The following is a 19,420-nucleotide window of genomic DNA, read 5'->3' as shown; positions in this document are numbered from 1 at the left end:
AAGTTTATTTTGGAAAGCTTTTTACTTTTTTTAGCAAAAATAATAAAATAAAAATATTAACAAAGAGTAATTTTTTTTTTTTTAAGTACAAATAACCGCTTAAACTATTAATTGTGTCAATATCCTTCCTAAAGTACTAAAAAATATCAATGTCCTCTCTAATGACAAAAATATCATTCATAAAATTATTAAAAAAAATGTAAAACGGCAAAAAAGCTATACAAAAAAAAAAAAAAAAGCTTTTTTTCCTTTTTTCTATTTTTTTTAATTTTCAGTTATTTTTTCGATTGTTTTTTTTTTTGAAAAACAAAATCGTTCTTTTTCGCTTTTTTATTATTATTATTATTATTTTTGTTTTTCCCTTAATTTTTTAATTTCTTTTTTAAAAAGTTTTTTTTTTATTTTTTAGTTTTTAGTTTTTATTTTTTTAGAATTTAAAAGGACATTTTTGTCTTATTAAAAAAAATTATGGTCATTTTTATCTTTTTGTTGGTCTTAAGGCGAACATTAACATGTTTTGATAGTTTGAGGGGTAACATTGACACAATTTGTAGTTTGAAAACATCATTAACAAATGAGTAATAGTTTGAGGGGATATGTGTAATAAAGAATAATTTTATTCTTCACCTCTATCACTCTCATCTTTCAAAGATTGAATTTTTCAATTAAAAAATTAATTTCTATACACCAAATGCTATAGAAGATCACACCACATAGGTTTTGAGGACATGAATAATGGCACTACTCATTAACAGATAATTCAACATGCAAAATACTCACAATATATTTAAAATTACTTTCATTTTTATATCATATCATAACCAAAAAATAAAAAGCACCCTCCAAAATAATTTATCCGATGAACATTTTTCGAATCAAACGCCACACTAATATAATTAACTAATACAACCATATTCCATTTAGTAAATATATATGATTTTAGAGTGAATTGTTTTAAATTTTATAAAGTGTAATAAAGTCAAATTGTAAAGCCATATGCCCATATTAATGTTTGGTCGATTGAATACTCGCATATTCCACGTGGCATTACTACTTTTACTTAATAGTACTGCAGTGAAAATTGCCTTATTTTTATTTTATTTTTTTCTTTTTTGAATCACAAACTCGTCTTTATAAGTGTAAATTAAATTGACATCATAGCACTAGTCTGAAATAAACATTATATAATTATCTGTCATTACATATTCCCAAACAAACAATATTAATTTATAAGGTTTTCAAAAGTGCCACCCCAGGCAATCATAGCTAATGAGTTCCACAAAACTCAGCCACATCCAACTAACCTAATTAGAGGTAATAATCTAAATGTTGGTAGATGTCTTCTTTGGCCGCTGCGGCTATATTTATAAAATTTAACAAATTTATTGCTAAAAATAGAGAGTTCACGGCTCAAAAAGTAAACACAATTCGAACAAAATTGTGTTTGTGACATCAACCCCTTATTTAAAACTTCTCCCTGTTTTAGCAGGTTTTCAAAAATGATGTAGCATTTTCATAAATCTTGCTTAAAGTGAAAGTATGATTTTTAAATCATTTTAACTTATGGAGATCTTTCTTTTCATCATAGATTTCAAGCTAGCAATGCTCTTAACATTTTCTTTTTTATAATTATATTAGCACAGCTATATACATATGTAGAAATATATAATTGGAAAATAATATGAAAGAGAAAGAGACTGCGGAAGCAGAGAAAAAGACTGGTAGGCCTACGTCTTGTATTGAAGTACATATTACATAAAACAAAATGTCCATATTTATAAGAAAAATGTGGTAGGTGGAATGAATGTAAATATGGTAAATTACAATAATACATAAACGGTAAATGACTCAATTATGGAAAATACCAATCAATATAATATAGAGACAACATATTTAAATTAGCACAGTTGCTTGAGATAATAATGCATGGGAAACCATATTAAAATTAGGGGAAAATGCTAAATTAGTCTGTGTGATTTGAGGTTTTGACAAAGAGCAGTGATAGGCAGGGGCAAACCAACCAGCCCCTGCCCGACACTTTTCATTTAAATAGATTTTTTTTTAATCAAAAACAGTTTCTGATGTGACATCAGAAGCTGTTTTTGATTATTATATTTTTTTTTAATTTTTAAATCATTCTGCTGGGGGACAGTAAAACGTCCCCCAAGTATCATTTCCCTTTGACAAATAGTTTATTGAGGTTTAAAAAGTGACTAAATACTTCCTAGGGTAACTTCAAAAAACAAATAGATCTATGCAGTTAGAAAAGTTGACAGAATTCGTCAATGTATCACATCAACACCAATTATATTCTGACATGCGTTTTTAACAAATTGCGTCAACTTTGAAGCCTCAAGCTCTCCAGGCCAGATCAAGTCGGTACCTTCTTAATTATATATATCTTCAACGTGAATGAACTCTATTCGCTCATCCTAAGGAGGTGCTCTAGCTTGGAAAATTTGCCTTGTACTAAAGAAACTTACAAAACTCAATATGCTCAATCTTTCTACTACTATCAAATGGTCAAAGGATGGTTCAACCATTCCTTTTGGCCAAACCACCTCAATGGCTATATATATGTGTGTGTGAAGTTGAGGTTGTATTTTGTGTATACGTGGAGCTATTTTATTGAGTTGGCATGGTCTTGCACCTACGTGTCATAATTTCTGTTAAAAATCCTAACCAACAAGTGTACAAAAGAAGCGATTTAATAACAGAGCATATCTAATTGATTTGATAAATTTTAAACTCTAAAAAGTGATTTGATAAAATGTTAAACCCTTAAAGACCTTTACAGAATTTTTTTTCCTTTAGTTTAAAATCGGACTATATATATTTTTTTTTATTAATTTACAAAAGCACGCACGAATTCGATTACAAATTCAAGAAACTAAGAATCAGTTATATATTTTATAACAATTGACGACGAATTTAAAATTTATTATGTAATTCATGGCTTGCCCTATTCTTTTTAACCAATCACGCTCTTTTAGGGACACCCAAGAGAAGAAAATAACCCTTCTCCAATGTAGGTTGGTGATTTGGAAGGGTACCCGAAGAACGAAAAAGTTGGGGCTTAAGCCATTGTACGGCAAGTTTTTGGCTCATAAAAAAAGTGTAAAAATCTGGAAGATATTTTTCATATTTGTCTACATCAATTATCACTAGGATTTATTTATCTTTCTTAACTTATCTTCCTGATTAATGCGCAAATCTCTAGCTTTAGTTCAAAAAAAAAAAAGTTTAAAAAAAAAAAAAAAAAAAAAAAAAAAAAAGTGTGGGCATCACAGTTCATCCATATTCATCAAAAATACATGAGATATTAAATATCCAATTTACAGGATCGTCCTAATCCTTGAATAATTAAAAAAGGGAGCAAACAGAAGATAAAACAATATTACTATCAACTCTTCCTCTTATTTACAAGGTACATTTCTCCAGCCTCATGCTTGATCATTAGGAGCTCGCACATCTGTTGTTGTTGATACTTGAACTACAGCCACCGTCAAAACCGACCTTTGTAGAGATTACTATACAAAAGAAGAAGAAAGAAAAAAGGAAAAAAAAAATACTATACAGCATCTTAGTCAACCAACTCCTTACCCCATCAACAACTGCAGTACTGAGATTTAGTTTTCAGAAGCCCCACTTCTGGTTGATAGCAGCCATCTCCCAGCATCAGCTGATCACTCGCACATTTATATAGCTTATTGCACTGCCAGATAGGAAACAACATACACCTCATTGGATACATATATGATCTTATGCTCATTTATCTGCACACATACATAGCGTATTGAATGGGCGGATAGGAGATCGTAACAAACATACACCTCCCTATTGATGTATGAACTTCATGCCAGAGGATTAAAGTTAGCTTTAAGTCATGGAAACTGTTTCAGCTGTTCCACAGGATGTCCAAGAGAACTCAAGTCCACTACTAATTTAAGCATCTTGCAGGAGTTTGATTTGTTTGTAACATCTTAGAAGCTGGCTGCTGGATAATTCATGCAAACGTATAGCAGAGTTTCCTAAAAGTCTTAACCACTAGGAGATGTTATAGTTTTGACCGACGAATACATTTAATACTATGAAAAGGTGAATTCCTTCGAGCAGAAGCAAACGGCTGCCCATTGAGAGAGCCACCAAATTTAATATCCCAACCTTCAACATTCTTGGGAACACAAACATCAAAGAGGATTTGGCCGAGTACGCTATTTGCATTGATGCTTGTGCTTAGGGAGTCAGGCAAATAAATTGATCTTTCTTTCTGTTCATCTTGTAGATTCGCAGAATCTCTACTACTGTGATACTCTGCTGAGCTTGGCAAGAAGAAGTGGTCGCTTGGCCCCTGTGCGACTCTTCGTAGGCTCTGGTTTGAGTTAACTGCTACTTCCTGGAGGTCACAGATTAGCTCAGATATCTCATCATGCATGCCCTCCATGCTACTTCTTTCTCCAAGTAGTCGAATTTTTTGAGAAAAAACTGAAGCTGCCTTGTGAAGCAAATTGGTCACAGCAGCCCTATATTGGATTGGATAATGCTTGTAATGACCTGACACAACATTAAAAATCATGTGAGTTCAGTTCTAATGAGCCACAAATATGTAACTAACAGAAAATCTGAATGCGGAAAATGCAAGTCTTTGTTCACAAATCCACAATAGGAAATCCCGATTTTCAATCATGTAGACAAACACAGAAATAACCGGCAGGCTTAATAGTATTTGTATTTGTTTTTTTTTTTTTTTTTTTTCAGGTTGGGAAGACAAAAAGGGAGAGGACGGGAGAGGGGATTTGTAAGCAACTTTAATGAAATAACTAGGGACTTTAGGCCATCCTGTACTACATGCTAAGGGGCAGTTTCTCAAGCACCAAGGACTCCACATAAAAGATTGTAAATGCTATTCCCTCAATCACACAATAGATACAACTTTACTGATGGCACACATTTTAATGAAACAAATATGCTTCCTGAAATGTCCTTACATTCGCAGGAAATGTGCAAAGTGAAAAGGGGTGGGTCAGTTCAAATCATATGGAAAGTTAAATGATTCAATGCTTTTTCTTTTTTGATGAATAATAATAATATTTATTGAAAAATAAATATTCAATGCTTTCACTTTCAAAACTTTTCATGTATCTAGGGGAACACAACCTTTATTATTGGACAGAGGGAGTAGCAGTTAGTTGATTAGATGAGCTTCAAAAGCTTTTGGACCACTAAAAATACTCTGTTGTCCAAAAGGTCTAGATCAAATTCATCCTAGCTTTTGCACGTTGCACCCAACTTCTTTTTTTTTTTCAAAGATCCATTCTATGCCAACCACATGGTGAAAGGGGGAAAGAAGGGTGCTTGTAAAGTCACAGTATTTGAATTCAAAATCTTATAACACAAAGATTCACAAGCCCTAAGGCCAAGTGGTACCTAATCCCCTTTGATGAGCAGGAGGCAGTGAAAACAACCAGAGCGGTGGAAGGGATTTGGGATTGACCTTGCATATATAAATGTGTGTGCATCTATGCATGCATGTGTGTGTGTGTGTGTGTGTGTGTAAAACTTAAACAATCAAAACGGTTGCGTGCTGACATAACATAGAAAACAATGTATAACACAACATAGATCAAGGACATTCGTACTATTTAGCAACAAAATGCACCCAAAGCACTAAATAGGGCAGGGCAAAAACTGACAGAAAAAACTGTCAGTTTCCGACAATCAGCAGGTTAGCGGGGTATGAAGAAGAAAAAGAAAAAGAAAAAAAAGAAACCATCAGGGCAGGTGTTGATGGTGGATGTCGGAAACCAGACCCAACCGACAGTGTCCCATATATATATACATTCTTAATTTTAGGGTTTTATTGCCTACCTCTTCTCTACTTAGAAATGCAACATCTGGCTAAAACTGACCAGCCAACCAAAGATCGACTAACACCTGTCAGTGTTGGTGTGGTTTAACAGTTGTGCACCAACCGATCAATTTGGGGGGTGAGTTGCAACAACCAACACTTCTCAGTTTGGCTGTTGAAATAGCCGGAAACCAACCCAAGGAGGTCAGTGTCCAGCCTTACTAAAAAAAAAAGATGCTTGAAAACTGGGTTGGGTCTGGTTTTTGAGAGCCAAAATATTTGTATGAGTTGTGAGGTAGCTTATCGATGACAATATTCAAAACTAGAGTATTGGAGATAACAACAAACAACAAATGGGTTAGAGACAAACCTATGTGAGGGGTGCCATTCAATTTCACAAGCTTAACATCCCCCCCAAGATCTTGTAAACGTTGCGCGAAGTTGCAGATAATATCGTACGGTGCAAGGTCATCATTTTCTGAGCATATAATGAGAAAAGGAGCACCCAAGTTCTACCAAACAGGGAAAGAAATGTTTGATTAACAGATGAAAATGAATTAAATACAACTTCAATGGCTAAAGGCAAGATAATAACTTACAACAGAGGAGTACAAAGCCTGCCAATACTCAACACGTTGGGATTCAAACCTAGTAAGATATAATGCATCCAGACCAGAAGCAACACCTTTTGCCACCCAAGAAACAAGTTTCGATGAACCGGGCATTTTAAGAATGGAGGGGTGTAGTGCGAATCGAGTACCCAAATCACTTGTAAAATCTACTGGACTAGAATCATAGATGTGTCCAGAAACACAATTTCTGACCAACTGATATTCACCCTTCAACAACCCAAAATAGAAAACAAGTGAGAGAGAGAGAGAGATTAATGAATGAAGTTATTTAAGTAGACATTGTAAATGAAAAACACAACTTATAGCTAGCATGGTTAGAGGCCGCTCAATAAACAAAATGTCTAAATGTTTTCCTTTGGGTCATTTGAAAGTTATCCAACTCTGAAAGTTTAAACTACAACCAAAGAAACAAACATACCCCATACAGCTCACCACCACGTGTTCCGTCAATAATCTGCACAATGAATGGTGGATTTATTGCCATGGCCTTATTGAATAAAAGTAATCAACAATTTAAAGCCCAGCAGAGCTTATATTGACTTACACTTCTCTGCACCAAATAGAAAATTGGATGTCTATTATTTCACAAAATTTACCTGAAAAAGCTTGTACATGCAAGCCTTTGGACCACCAGAAAAAGCTACAAAGACTACAGGACATGGCTTAATCCTTAGCTCCTGCACACCCAAAAGCGACAAGGATTTTGCAAGTGTCAAATGTAAACCAAATTTAAAGCTATAAAGTTTCCGAATCATCTCAAATAATTTACAGAAGTTGTCTGGTCTTGGATCCACATGATATTTGAAGTTGATGTGGGTTTTGATTCAACTCAATTTTTTTTACCAATATGGCAATCAACCCCAATCATGAATTCTGCATCAGATTAAAGCTCTACACTATTGACAAAAATTTCAACCGAAATATTTCAAAATACATCTGAAATCTGCAAACTAAATATTAAACTGACCTGAACAAGCTCATCGAGAACAACATATGCTAATGAGAAGGCCCTCTGAGGATAAAATCTGCACAAACATTATCATTTGGAAAAGAAAAGACATTCTCGTTCAAAATGCAGCGATCACACCACCCAAAGCAAAAAACAAGCAAGAATACCAATCCACTAGAACTCGAGACTGTAATATCATAACCCCCCCCCCCCCCCCCCCCTCCCCCCCCCCCCAAAGTATGTCCAAATTGGACCTAATAAGAACTGCAGTGAGGTAATTAGTGCTACTAGTCGCAGCCATGGAAGTGGCCTTAAGTTCGTGAGCCTAAATCATAATTTTTCTCTCATTTTCCCAGCAACCAAACGGAGCGAACGAAATGAAGAACTTACGCGCTGAGAAAATCGGCATGAGACACGAGGCAATTCCATCCGAGGGACGCGTACAAGTCCACGTAGCTCTTCAAGTGCCGCTCCTGAATCGAAGCCCAAGCGAAGATCACCGCGATTCCTTTTGACTCAGCTCCCTCCTTTCTTCCCCAATATATATCACCTCCACCTCCACCTCCACCTCTACCACCACCCCACATAGCTTCTTCTTCAGTAACGAGCACAGAAATCGAGTAGGTCTTTCCTGCAAAATTCAAAACTTTGGGGAATTAGGGTTTTGGGGATTTGTTGTGGGTTAGTTTGAGCCACTCGTGTCGTGTGGGTGAGTACTGCAAAATCTGGGATCCTAATGGCTGCCTCGATGGTCGTGGTGGTAGCAAAAGGGGTGAGGGCTCCACGTCAGATCCTACGGACCTCGCGCATTTTAGGAAGGATAAGCCCGTATTCTTCACCCGGTGGGGGCCACTTTCAGCTTGTCGGATTAGAAGACGTTCTCTGCCAGGAAATCGACCCCTTGTTCGGATTATCTCGCCCCTCCTTTAGAAACGGACAAAAAGATAAACGTCACAAATAATATAAAATTGACATGTATTTTTTAAACATAAAAAATTTATATATATTTTTTATTAATATTATTAAAAAAACATATAAGAAATACACGCTATTAAAATAACATATATTTTTTATATGTCAAGAAACGAAAAAGAAATTATATTTGACCGCCATGATATAATTATTGACCATTTTATTTTGTTAAAAAAATATAAAATCATGTAAATAGGTGGGTTCCCATTTTGTATTTTTTTTACAAAAAAAGTAAATATATAAATAATAAATAATAAAAAAAAAACAAAAATAATCAATAGCAATATCACGTGGTACGGTGGTAGTCGAATCCTATTTCTCAATCCGCAAAAGGATAAAAATACAAAGGTACAATCAAAAACAAAAAAGAAAAAGGATTTGACGTAATTTGATTGCTATATTTAGGTTTTTAATTCTATACATATAATTTTTTTTTTTGGATATTTAATTGTTTAAATAAATTATTTGTATCTATTTATTATTATAAAAAATTAGGGTTAAATACCTCAGAGGTACCTGAGTTTTAAATGTTTTTAAATTTAGTACCTCAGTTTCATTTCGTATCACAGGTAGTACCTGAATTTGGAAGAAAAAAACTCTAGGTAGTACCTGTCAGATTTCTCGTCTAAATTTCAACTTCTCGCCACGTGTCAACTGCTGAGGTTGACACGTGGCACCACATAAAAAAAAAATTAAAAATTAAAAATTACAAAATTAAAAAAATGATTAAAATTAAAAAAAAAAAAAAAAAAAAAAAAGAGGGGTGGCTGAGCCACCCCCCTTGGCCACCCCCATTTTGGCCAAGGAGGTGGCCCAGCCACCCCCTTGGCCGGTCTGGGGTCGTTCGGCCACCCCACAGTTGAAAAAAAAAAAAAAAAAAAAATTTGAAGGGTTTTGGCCCTAGGGGGTGGCCGAACCACCCCCTAGGCCCACGGGGGTGGTTCGGCCACCCCCAGTCCGGCCGGTCTGGGGGTGGTTCGCCCTAGGGGGTGGTTCGGCCACCCCAGACCGGCCAGACCGGCCAAGGGGGTGGCTCAGCCACCCCTCTTCTTTTTTTTTTTTCTTTTTTTTTTAATTTTAATCATTTTTTTTATTTTGTAATTTTTAATTTTTAATTTTTTTTTATGTGGTGCCACGTGTCAACCTCAACGGTTGACACGTGGCGAGAAGTTGAAATTTGGACAAGAAATCTGACAGGTACTACCTAGGGTTTTTTTCTTCCAAATTCAGGTACTACCTGTGATACGAAATGAAACTGAGGTACTAAATTTAAAAACACGTAAAACTCAAGTACCTCTTGGGTATTTAACCCAAAAAATTATTAATAAAATTAATCACATAAAAATAACGTGTTTGTAAGAGTATTACAATTTTTATTATAAGTCCTATACAACTTGCCACTTCACCAATTAAACATTTAGATTTGATTTTGGTTGCCACTATACACATTATTTTGTTAGTCCACGTAATACTTATCATGTCAGCTGCTAAATAATAAAAATTGATTGTGGCAATGTGATAGTGCCATATGGTCTGACATGTTTGTTTGTAAAAGGTTATAGTAAGATGTAATATTGCAGGCATTTTCCACAAGTAATTTGAAACCATCAAAAGGTGTAATTGAAGAAGGAAAACGCCTGGAGAAGTGGAGAACTGCTATTCCTGAATATACGTCTTACAAATTCAATGATGGATTTAAAAAAAAATATGAATGGAGATGGATGAGAGAATGCCAAGAGATTGAGGAATAACATTCTCAAATACTTATGGTAATACAACTTTTACTACAATCTTTTTATAAATTGATGTAACAATCTATAATTGATAAAATGATTAAGGGTGTGTTTGAGATTGTGATTTCGTAGATAATAAGTACAATTTTAAACCAAATCGTAGAACATAAATCGTTTGGGAATTGCATTTTTAAAAATTGCGATTTGAAAACGCAGAAAATCTGCTTTTTCAAATCCCAGGTAAGATGGTGTTTTTCTAAAAACACATAATTTTAAATGCTAATTTGTGATTTTAAAGGCTAAAATATGATTTTGTTAAACGCTTAACTGCGTTTTTAAAAATAATGATTTTAAAATAGGTTTCAAATAGCATATTTTAAAATCGTTATTTTAAATCGCACTTTTTAAAATCGCAAATTCAAACAGACCCTAAAGTGTGTGGTTGATAAGTCAAATACTAAATAATTAAATTGACAAGTCAAATTTTTTTTTTAATCATTTCACTAATTATGAATTGTCGAATTAATTTATAAAGTATTTATAGTAAAAACTCTAATATCCTTAACTACACTTATCCAATAAAAATGTGGATGAGCGAATATATGGGATCACGTGTACCTCGTATAATTAATTACATTGATGATTTGAAAAAATAAAATAAAATGATATGATGGTTGATTAGATTAATTAGTCAAATTAAGCGATAAATAAAGCTATTTGACGCCGTAATGAGTTGGAATGGTTGGTATGAGTTCCTATTAGTCAAAAGCCAAGTTAGCTGAGTAGGATACTCACGGACCAAGTTTAAGCAAATCTAACCTCAGATTTGTTGTTACGCTGGTAATTATTGAAGCAATGCATAGTTATTGCTTAAACGTATATTTATAGAGGAGGGTTGGTTGGATTTGTGAGTTTAAAAGGCATTATTTTTTTTTAAAGAAAAAATATGATTTTTAAAAATATAGTTAAGCGTTTGCTAAAATTATAATTTGACCTATAAAATTACAGTTTAGCATTTAAAATTGTGCGATTTCAGAAAAAGCACCACATTACCTGCGATTCTGCTGATTGAAATGTTTTTTTGAAAACGCATATTTTTTACGTTTTCAAATCGCAATTTTTTAAAAACGTAATCCTAATCGATAATTTTTTTACAATTTGTTTTAAAATCGCATTTTCTGTCTACGAAATCGTAATACCAAACGCACTATGAGAGTAATATTACTCTTCACACCAAAATTTTAAACCAGTTTCATACTAGTTGACATAGCGGGTTTAAGTGGTTTCTCATGTCAATCACTTAAAACCCGTCACATTAGTAAAAAATGTCAATCACTTAAAACCCGTCACATTAGTAAAAATCTAATGTAAGGAATAACATTACGACTAGAAACCATATTTTTTAAAATATGTTTATCCAATCAATCTTTTAATTGAAATTGATTGGGACTGACACGCCAGCATTATGAAATAAAATATGGAGAAATGATCCCTACACTCATTTCTTACAACAGCCCCACAACAAGCTGAGGTGGCTGGTAATATTTTATTATTATTTTGTTTTGTTTTCATTTCTTTTTGTAAAAAAATAATAAAATATTACTAGCCACGTCAACTTGTTATGGGGCTGTTGTGAGAAATGAATGTATGGATCATTTCTCTAAAATAAGATATATATCTATAATTTGGAAAGACCACGCTATCTTTATTTTTATTTTATTTTTTCTCCCAACATTGACTGATTCCTTTTTTTTTTAATTGGGCTCTTGATAGTTTCTATCCTTCCGTCCCAACCCGTCCTTGTTTGGGCCCACGAAAGAATTCAGTCTTCAGGCCCATATCAGGGCTCTGATCCAAACGGACAAATATTTAGCAATATGAGCTTAGGTGCTCTGTCTTCGGCCCTATTCAGAAGGATGCCCTTGCCTCTAAGCGGCTGCTGATTTTCTTCCCATACCCCTTTTTTTTCTTTTTTTCTTTTTTTTTTTTCCTTATATTGAAAGGATATTGTCCCTCTTGGCTTTGAATGATTTTGAACCTCTTTGATCAATCGTTGAAATTGATTAAATTATCTCCAAATTCATTTTAAGTGAAAGAGAGAGAAATCATTTTATGGTTCAGATTAAATTTTACAGCATCTGACAGTATATATAGTACTACGTATGTCATTTAAAACTTTTAAATAACGTGACAACATAAGTAATGTATATACTCTTAAATATTGTGAAATTTAATCTGTACCATGAAATGGTTCCTATCCAATTCATTTGTACTTGTTGTAATTATTATTACTATATTTTTGTGTGAACTGACATAGTCATTTATTTATTTTGAGCCCATAAATGGATTGGGCCAATTTTAATAGTTATTTGAGAAAGCTTATACTCTCACCCTATATAAAAGTGGAGTTGACCCATCAGATTTTATTATGTAAATGAATGAGATTTTATGACTGAAGAACTAGTTTTCTCTACACACAAAAACACAGGTTGCTTTTGCACTTAAGGCATCAACTGGTGTACACCAACGGTAGCAAGCGGCAAGAAACAAAAAAGAAAGTTCATCATCGATGAACGGAGTTATGTGTTATCTCTCTCACAATTAATTTATACATGCTATGAATTAGAGCATAACTTTTTTGATTAATTCTAACACATGTTTTGTATTATTAAAAGAAGAAAAAAAGAAAACTATATATCTTATAGTTTGGAAAAATATAAAACTAATTTCTTTTCTTCTTCTTGTTAACACTATTGATAGAATAGGATCAGGATCACCTTAAATTTTTTTGAAATTTGTTAAACCCTGGTCGTACTTTGGATATGACAAATTGAAACATGCCAGCTGTCAGGTATTTAAATGTTTTTCCTCCCAAAACAAAATGCTTATTCTTCCTAATGCCAACTGTTTCTGAAAAAAATAATAATAATAATAATTGTTTTTTTATCAATTAATAATTTCTACAGCAAAGAAAAAAAAATAAACCAGTTAAAAGAGAGTTTCGGCCACCACAAGAGATGTAAGTATTCTGGTCCTCTCTTTTCTAACCGACACAAATTAAACAAAGGGTCAAGCTTCGAAACAATCCCTCCTCACAAATTGTTACGTGTGGGAGAATAGAAGCTGGGTTAGAGTTGCAGTAGTAGTTAAGTAATGTTTTTTTTGCATAATTTTTATATAATTTTTTTGTACAATTTTAATTATTTTATTTTTTATTTTTATAATTAACCATTACATTTGTTTTCCTACATGTTAGCCTTAAATATTCAATGGTTGATCTTAAAAAAAAAAAAAGTTATTAGAATTGTGTAAGACTTAATTAAGTACTGATTCACCACCACCTTAAGATACAACTTTTCACCACTTTGTGGCAAAGTGGTCCCTTACTACTTTTTAAGTATTTTTATTTTTTAAAAATAAATTAAGGTGAGAGACTACCTTGCCACATAGATAAGGTGGCGAAAAGTTATATGTTTGGGTGGTGTCGAATCATTACTCAAATATAAAAGATTAAAAATAAGTATAATTTAATTTGATTACTATCAATTAGGTACAATTAATCCTATTAAAATTTAATAATGATCAATCGCAAACTCAATGGTGATTTTAAAAGACATTATTTGTATAGGAAGACAAGTGACAAAAGAGTGACTTATATCATTACTCGTGTGAGAAGTGAGTGATTTTAAAAGTCTCTCATGTGTCACTTTTATGACCCTCTAAAATTAATGTGGCTTTTAAAATTACTGTTTGATCAAAATTCAATAGTGATCAATAACAAACTCAATAATAAAATTACCGTTTGATCAAAATACTATATTCATTACACCATTATACGGTGACAGTAAAAATTATCATTAGATACTACATCGTATTTTTATTTGTCATTTTATTTTATAATAATTTTTACTGTCAGGTAAGACTGTCGACACCCGAGAATATGCATGTGCAGTACTCCACAAAATAAATATACACCGTAAATATTCGCTGACATACGTACAATATATAATCAATTTCGTAAAGAGAGACACCAGAACCGAAACCTAAATATTATTAATTAATTAACTCCTCCATGAAATAAGCAAACATTCTATCCCCACCTCTCTTTCACCTCTCTCTGAAATAAATAATAACCGGCAACAGATCCAAAGCTAGCTAGCCAGCCAACTACAGGAGACCAGCAGACCACCGCACCACCGCTGCACGTGCATCCAGCCGGCAGCCCTCTCCCTTGTTTTTTTTACTTCCCTTTATTTATTTATTTATTTTTTCTTACTTTAAAAAGGTAGGAACTAGAAGGCTCCAATCCCGGCACCCCCACATGCTATACCCTAGTATAGGACTGCTTTGCTTCCATTTTTGTCACCCATGTATCTTTTGCTTTTGTTTCTGACAATACCCTCTGCCACCCATTCACTATCCCCATGCTCACTCATTCAGGAGAGACCTAAACTACTGGTCTCTTTCAATAAATTTTACACAGTTCGATTATCTTTTCGAACATATATATCATTAGCCTAAATTGCTATCAATTTGGACGGGTAATTGTTGCTCTTAGCTTACAACCAATAATTTTTAGTGTCCTCTCCCACCCATTTGCTATCCTCGATGCTCACTCATTTCGAAGAGACCCGATCTACCTCTTTAAATAAATTTTAAATCGTTTGACTATTTATTCAGACATATATATTATTAGTTTAAATTGCTAGCAATTCGAACAGGTAATTATTGCTTCTAATTAACTTATGAGTTATGCCCAATAATTTTTGGTGTCTTCCCTTCTTTGACAAGGTGTTACATTAATCTTTTTCTTGTTCTTTTTGTTAATCAGCAATCATTTTCTCGTTCAATATCTTCTATCACACCCTTTGATATCCCATGCTCACTCATAATTCATGAGGGATTTGATTTACCTGTTCAAATAAATTTTTTAGAGTATCCGACCATATATCAGCATATTATCAGTTCAAATTACTATCAATGCGAACAGATAATTATTGCTTCTAGCTTATGACCAATAATTTTTTTGGTGCCCACCCTTCCCTCACAAGGTGTTACATGCATGATCAATCATTTTCCTACTCTTTTTGTTAGCAATCCTTTTCCCATTCAATACCATTTGTCACAATCCCTTACTATCGATCCCATGCTCAATCATTTAGGAGAGACTGATCCACATGTTTAAATAAATTTTAAACTGTTCGACTATTTATTCAGACATATATATTATCAATCTACATTGCTAGCAATTTAGACATGTAATAATTGTTGGTTCCGGCCCATCCTTCACAATTAGGTGTTACGTTAACGTTGTCAATCCTTTTCCTATCCTTTTTGTTGGCAATCCTTTTCCTGTTCTTAAAAGAAATGAAAGAAAGCTACTTTGTCTACTTGCTCAAACGGCTACCACTCATATGTAAAAGAGAGCTTCATATCCTTTCTGTAAAGTGGGTTTCTCAACTGTGAAAATGGGAGCTGCACTCTGCGGCTGCGTGCTCTAAGAGAACAATGGCGGCCCACCATGCATGTCAACATCTCAACGCAAATTATTAGGAGGGATCACATTCACAACTTGATTTTAATCAACTATTATTTGTCGTCAAAGTTAATTGACAAATAATTATTAATCCACAACTAGGCATTCACAAAAGATAGCAACTTCATTAGTATTCGAGGGTGTGAGTGAGTCTTCTTCTTCTTCTTCTTCTTCCTTCTTTCTTTCTTTCTTCTTCTTCTTCTTCTTCTTCTTTTTTTTGGGTAATTGATTGGGAAAATAGTTACAGAAGAGGATTATTTTCACTCTTGATTCGAAAGGAAGAGGAAATGGATGATCCTAAAAACGAAAAAAATGAGATGAACTTCCCAACAACAAATTCAAAATAAACTAAAACGGTGCAGAAATAATTGCAAATAATAGAAAATGGGTTAAACAAGTGACCCGCTAAACTTTGTTCTTACGAAAAATACGTTTTGATGGAGGAACGAAACTAGAAAGTTAATTTTAAGGGTCCAGTAAAAAAATTTGAGGGGCAAAAGTAATAATACATGACCTCAAATGTGTTTTTTTTTTTTTTTTTTCAAAAAAATAAAAATAAAAATAAAATAAAATAAAATAAAAGCTAAAAGAAAGGAATTTTTAACAATTTTTTTTTTTTTTTCTCACACCAGCCCCCTCTACCTCCGTCACCGGATCGGATCTCCTATGGAAAAATATGCATAATCTATGAGAGGAAGGAGAGATCTCGATCTCGTAATTAGATGATCGATGGCTTGTGTAATTGGAGAAAGAGGTACTGTTTGGTAAATTGATCAGAGATGTATCTACAATATATCTATCGTGACATTTATGAAATCATGTTTGTTATGGGCTAATTACAAGAATAAACCTTCCACCTACCAAAAAATTAAATAATTAATTAAAAAAATATTTAAATAGAATAGAGAAAGATTTAGAGAATTAGATGTGTGATGATTTTCAAAAGTGATTAATTAAAATAAAACAGCATATTTTTTAATTAAATTTTAGCTAAAGAATAGCTAGTTCGATCACTATGAATGTTCTTTAAGAGTGCATTTGACATTCCGGTTTCGTAAACTAAAAGTGCGATTTTAAACCAAATCGTAAAAAAATGTATCGTTCGTAAATGCGTTTTCAAAACTTGCGAATTGAAAAAGTAAAAAAAATCTGTCTTTTTAAATTTTAAGCAAAAAGAGTGTGTTTTTAAAAATGTACGATTTTAAAGGTTAAACTACAATTTTATTAAAGGATTAACTACGTTTCAAATCACAATTTTTAAATCGAATGTTTTGAATTCTAAGCTTACTTGCCAAGCCCCTCTTTTTGTTGTATGCTAAAAACTTCAATAATAGAGAGCAATCTGTCGGGCATTATTCGCAGACTCAAAGAAACGATAGCTGTAAGAGCTGTGTGGTTGTTTTATTTAGATGGGAATATTGGAACTACAGCATGGTCCCAACAATTATTAGAATCATATTCTTTTATTGAAAGTCCAAAAACAGGCTTGGATCATAGTGAAAAAAGAAAAAACAAGGATAAGAAAGTAGCTGCAAAAAGAGGCAGCTGGGAGCCTGAAAAGGAACCTTAACACAGCCAAAACAAGCCCAAACAAAAAACACTTTTCATACGTCATTCATCAATGCACGCACCCCTTTCAAAACACACAAAGAAAAAGAATTAAAATACAAATACAAATCACTGTCTGTACTGCCGTATCAGTGAAATTCTGGAAATGTCTTTCTTTTTTTTTTTTAATTTTCTTTTATACATGAAATTTTGTTTCATTCCAAAAGGGAGGTTAGTTTGCAGAGACAGAAGCTTCTTTTAGTAGTACAAAGCTTTGTTCTTTTTACATAGTAATAGTAGCAGTACTAGTAGAGAAAGAAAAGGCTGTACAATAAACCAAGAAAAACACCTTCCTAAATTTTCTAAACAAAAGAACAGTCAAAAGTCGCATGCAAACTCTCTATGCTACCCACTGTCACTTTAGCATCTCTCTCTCTTTCCCCTAATTCATGGCTTCAAACGAATCCACTGGTACCGACCCTCCAAGGGCACATCCTTCGCAATGTCATAGTTGTACCTGAAGGAAAAGGGTAAAGTTTGTTAGTCAGTTAGGGTTCGATTCCCCATCCACTAAAATGCGCATGTAGAGCGTAACCGCTTATCCTGCGCACTCATACACACGCGCGCGCACAGAAACAATACTCACTTCTCGGCGAACCGCTTTTGCTCGTACTTCTCAGCCATTGCGAAGAACTCCTCGATCTCCGCCTTCGGTGGAGTCTTCGCCGCCAGCGAGTCCATTTCGTTTGAGTCTCCGCAGAGCTCGCTCGACGGCGTCGTCTCTCTGCTGCGTAGAAGAGGAATATGAAAGAAACGAACCGTCACGAAACGTTTCGTTTTGAATTCATGCAATTTGAGAGAGAGAGAGAGAGAGAGAGAGAGAGAGAGGAATTATAATATACCTGAATTTGCTCTTGATGTACGTTGAGTCTACGGTTTCGGAACTCTTGGCCTGCAATGATACATTCAAGAAGCGTGAATAAATTTGAAATTTAAAGTGTGTTACTATTTATTACGAGCAATTAAAGTCGGTGGAACCGAAAATTGCGAAAAATACCGGTGAAACCTGGTTTGGTTGCTGAGAAAATACAGGGAAAGGAATGTAAACAAGAAATTCTACTCAACTAACCCTAAATTCAACAATTTCAATTACTTGTGTGAAGCTCGTCATTTTTCTTGGTAGAAAAAGCGAAAAAAAAAAAGGCTCAAAGCTTAGTTCTCTTTCCCTTTCCCCCGTTTTCTCATCAACCACGCGCGGGGTAACAGAAACAAATTCGAACCGAATGGAACCATACTGTAAATTGAGAAATTCAAACTCGAAATTCACCTCCAGATCTAAGCGCCTCAAGTTGTCCCTCATGACCTCGCTCGACTCATTGCTGGAGCAACAAGACGACGGGAACTGGTCCGTACAAAAACTCGAGCACAAGTCACCGGCGTTCATTCCGCCGGAATCCATGCACAAACGCTGGTTCTCTAGCTCGACATTTGGCGAAGCAAAACCAACAACTCTCCTCCTCTTCGCCACCGCCGCGCCTGTGCTTGAGCCCTCCACCACAGCATTCCGCTTACAGTTTCTCACACAATCCCCCTGCATTATCTCTCTCCTCTCTACCACCGTTTTCTCTGACTTTTACAAGTAGTATTCCTTTTTCCTATTCCTTCTAGTTTTGCTATTTTGGGGGTAGTGAGACTGGAGTGAGAGATCCGAGACGGTATATAAGGGGTGGGGATGGACGGTTGAGATTCGATGCTAAAAAGGGTGGTTTGTGTTTGTTAATTTTGTTACTGTTATTGCCGATTGGTGTGGTCCTGACTCATCAATCGGTGACAGGACGACGCCAACGGTGGAGTGCTGCGGTCCACCACAAGATCTGGGCGGTTGAGGGATCCCATGTGCTTATTTATTTATTATTTTTATTTGATCCTAGGTACTTATGAGTAATGCTACACATCATCCCTTTATCCTCTTTGTCCTCCCAAAATTGGATCAAAATCTAATAGTCATATATCAAAAATTCAATGGTAATTTTAAGAGCCACATCAATTTTAGGGGGACAAAAGAAAGACAAAGGAATGATGTGTAGCATTACTCGGTACTTATTTACTACGGTTACTAGGGCGGTGTACCCTTAGGTGGGCAGTTATTAGCTCAAAACCGCCTCCGTAACCGCATTCAACAAAAGGGCGATTTTGAGTTAC

The 19,420-nt window shown here is 34.3% G+C and overlaps 2 protein-coding genes across 3 annotated transcripts; both read right to left on the bottom strand.

Annotated features, from left to right (window-relative positions):
- Window positions 1–3,300: 3,300 nt before the first annotated feature.
- Window positions 3,301–8,215, bottom strand: LOC133881816 (uncharacterized). Its single transcript, XM_062320857.1, has 7 exons — window positions 7,820–8,215; window positions 7,448–7,505; window positions 7,077–7,157; window positions 6,899–6,934; window positions 6,448–6,687; window positions 6,219–6,360; window positions 3,301–4,554 (listed from the first exon to the last, which is right to left on the bottom strand). The coding sequence occupies exons 1-7, from the start codon at window positions 8,014–8,016 to the stop codon at window positions 4,058–4,060; spliced, it is 1,251 nt and encodes a 416-aa protein (XP_062176841.1). The 5' UTR covers window positions 8,017–8,215; the 3' UTR covers window positions 3,301–4,057.
- Window positions 8,216–17,387: 9,172 nt separating this feature from the next.
- Window positions 17,388–18,896, bottom strand: LOC133882429 (cyclin-dependent kinase inhibitor 7). Of its 2 annotated transcripts, none has more exons than XM_062321606.1 (4): window positions 18,546–18,896; window positions 18,121–18,170; window positions 17,865–18,005; window positions 17,388–17,735 (listed from the first exon to the last, which is right to left on the bottom strand). In XM_062321606.1, the coding sequence occupies exons 1-4, from the start codon at window positions 18,813–18,815 to the stop codon at window positions 17,666–17,668; spliced, it is 531 nt and encodes a 176-aa protein (XP_062177590.1). In that variant the 5' UTR covers window positions 18,816–18,896; the 3' UTR covers window positions 17,388–17,665. The 2 variants fall into 2 exon arrangements, with proteins under 2 accessions (XP_062177590.1, XP_062177591.1); XM_062321607.1 differs by having other exon boundaries at window positions 17,865–18,002.
- Between the last annotated feature and the right edge of the window lie 524 nt (window positions 18,897–19,420).

Source organism: Alnus glutinosa, chromosome 11, assembly GCF_958979055.1.
Source record: "Alnus glutinosa chromosome 11, dhAlnGlut1.1, whole genome shotgun sequence".
Classification (NCBI taxonomy): domain Eukaryota; kingdom Viridiplantae; phylum Streptophyta; class Magnoliopsida; order Fagales; family Betulaceae; genus Alnus; species Alnus glutinosa.
The sequence above is the reverse complement of the archived record's forward strand: the minus strand, read 5'-3'. Positions and strand labels throughout refer to the sequence as shown.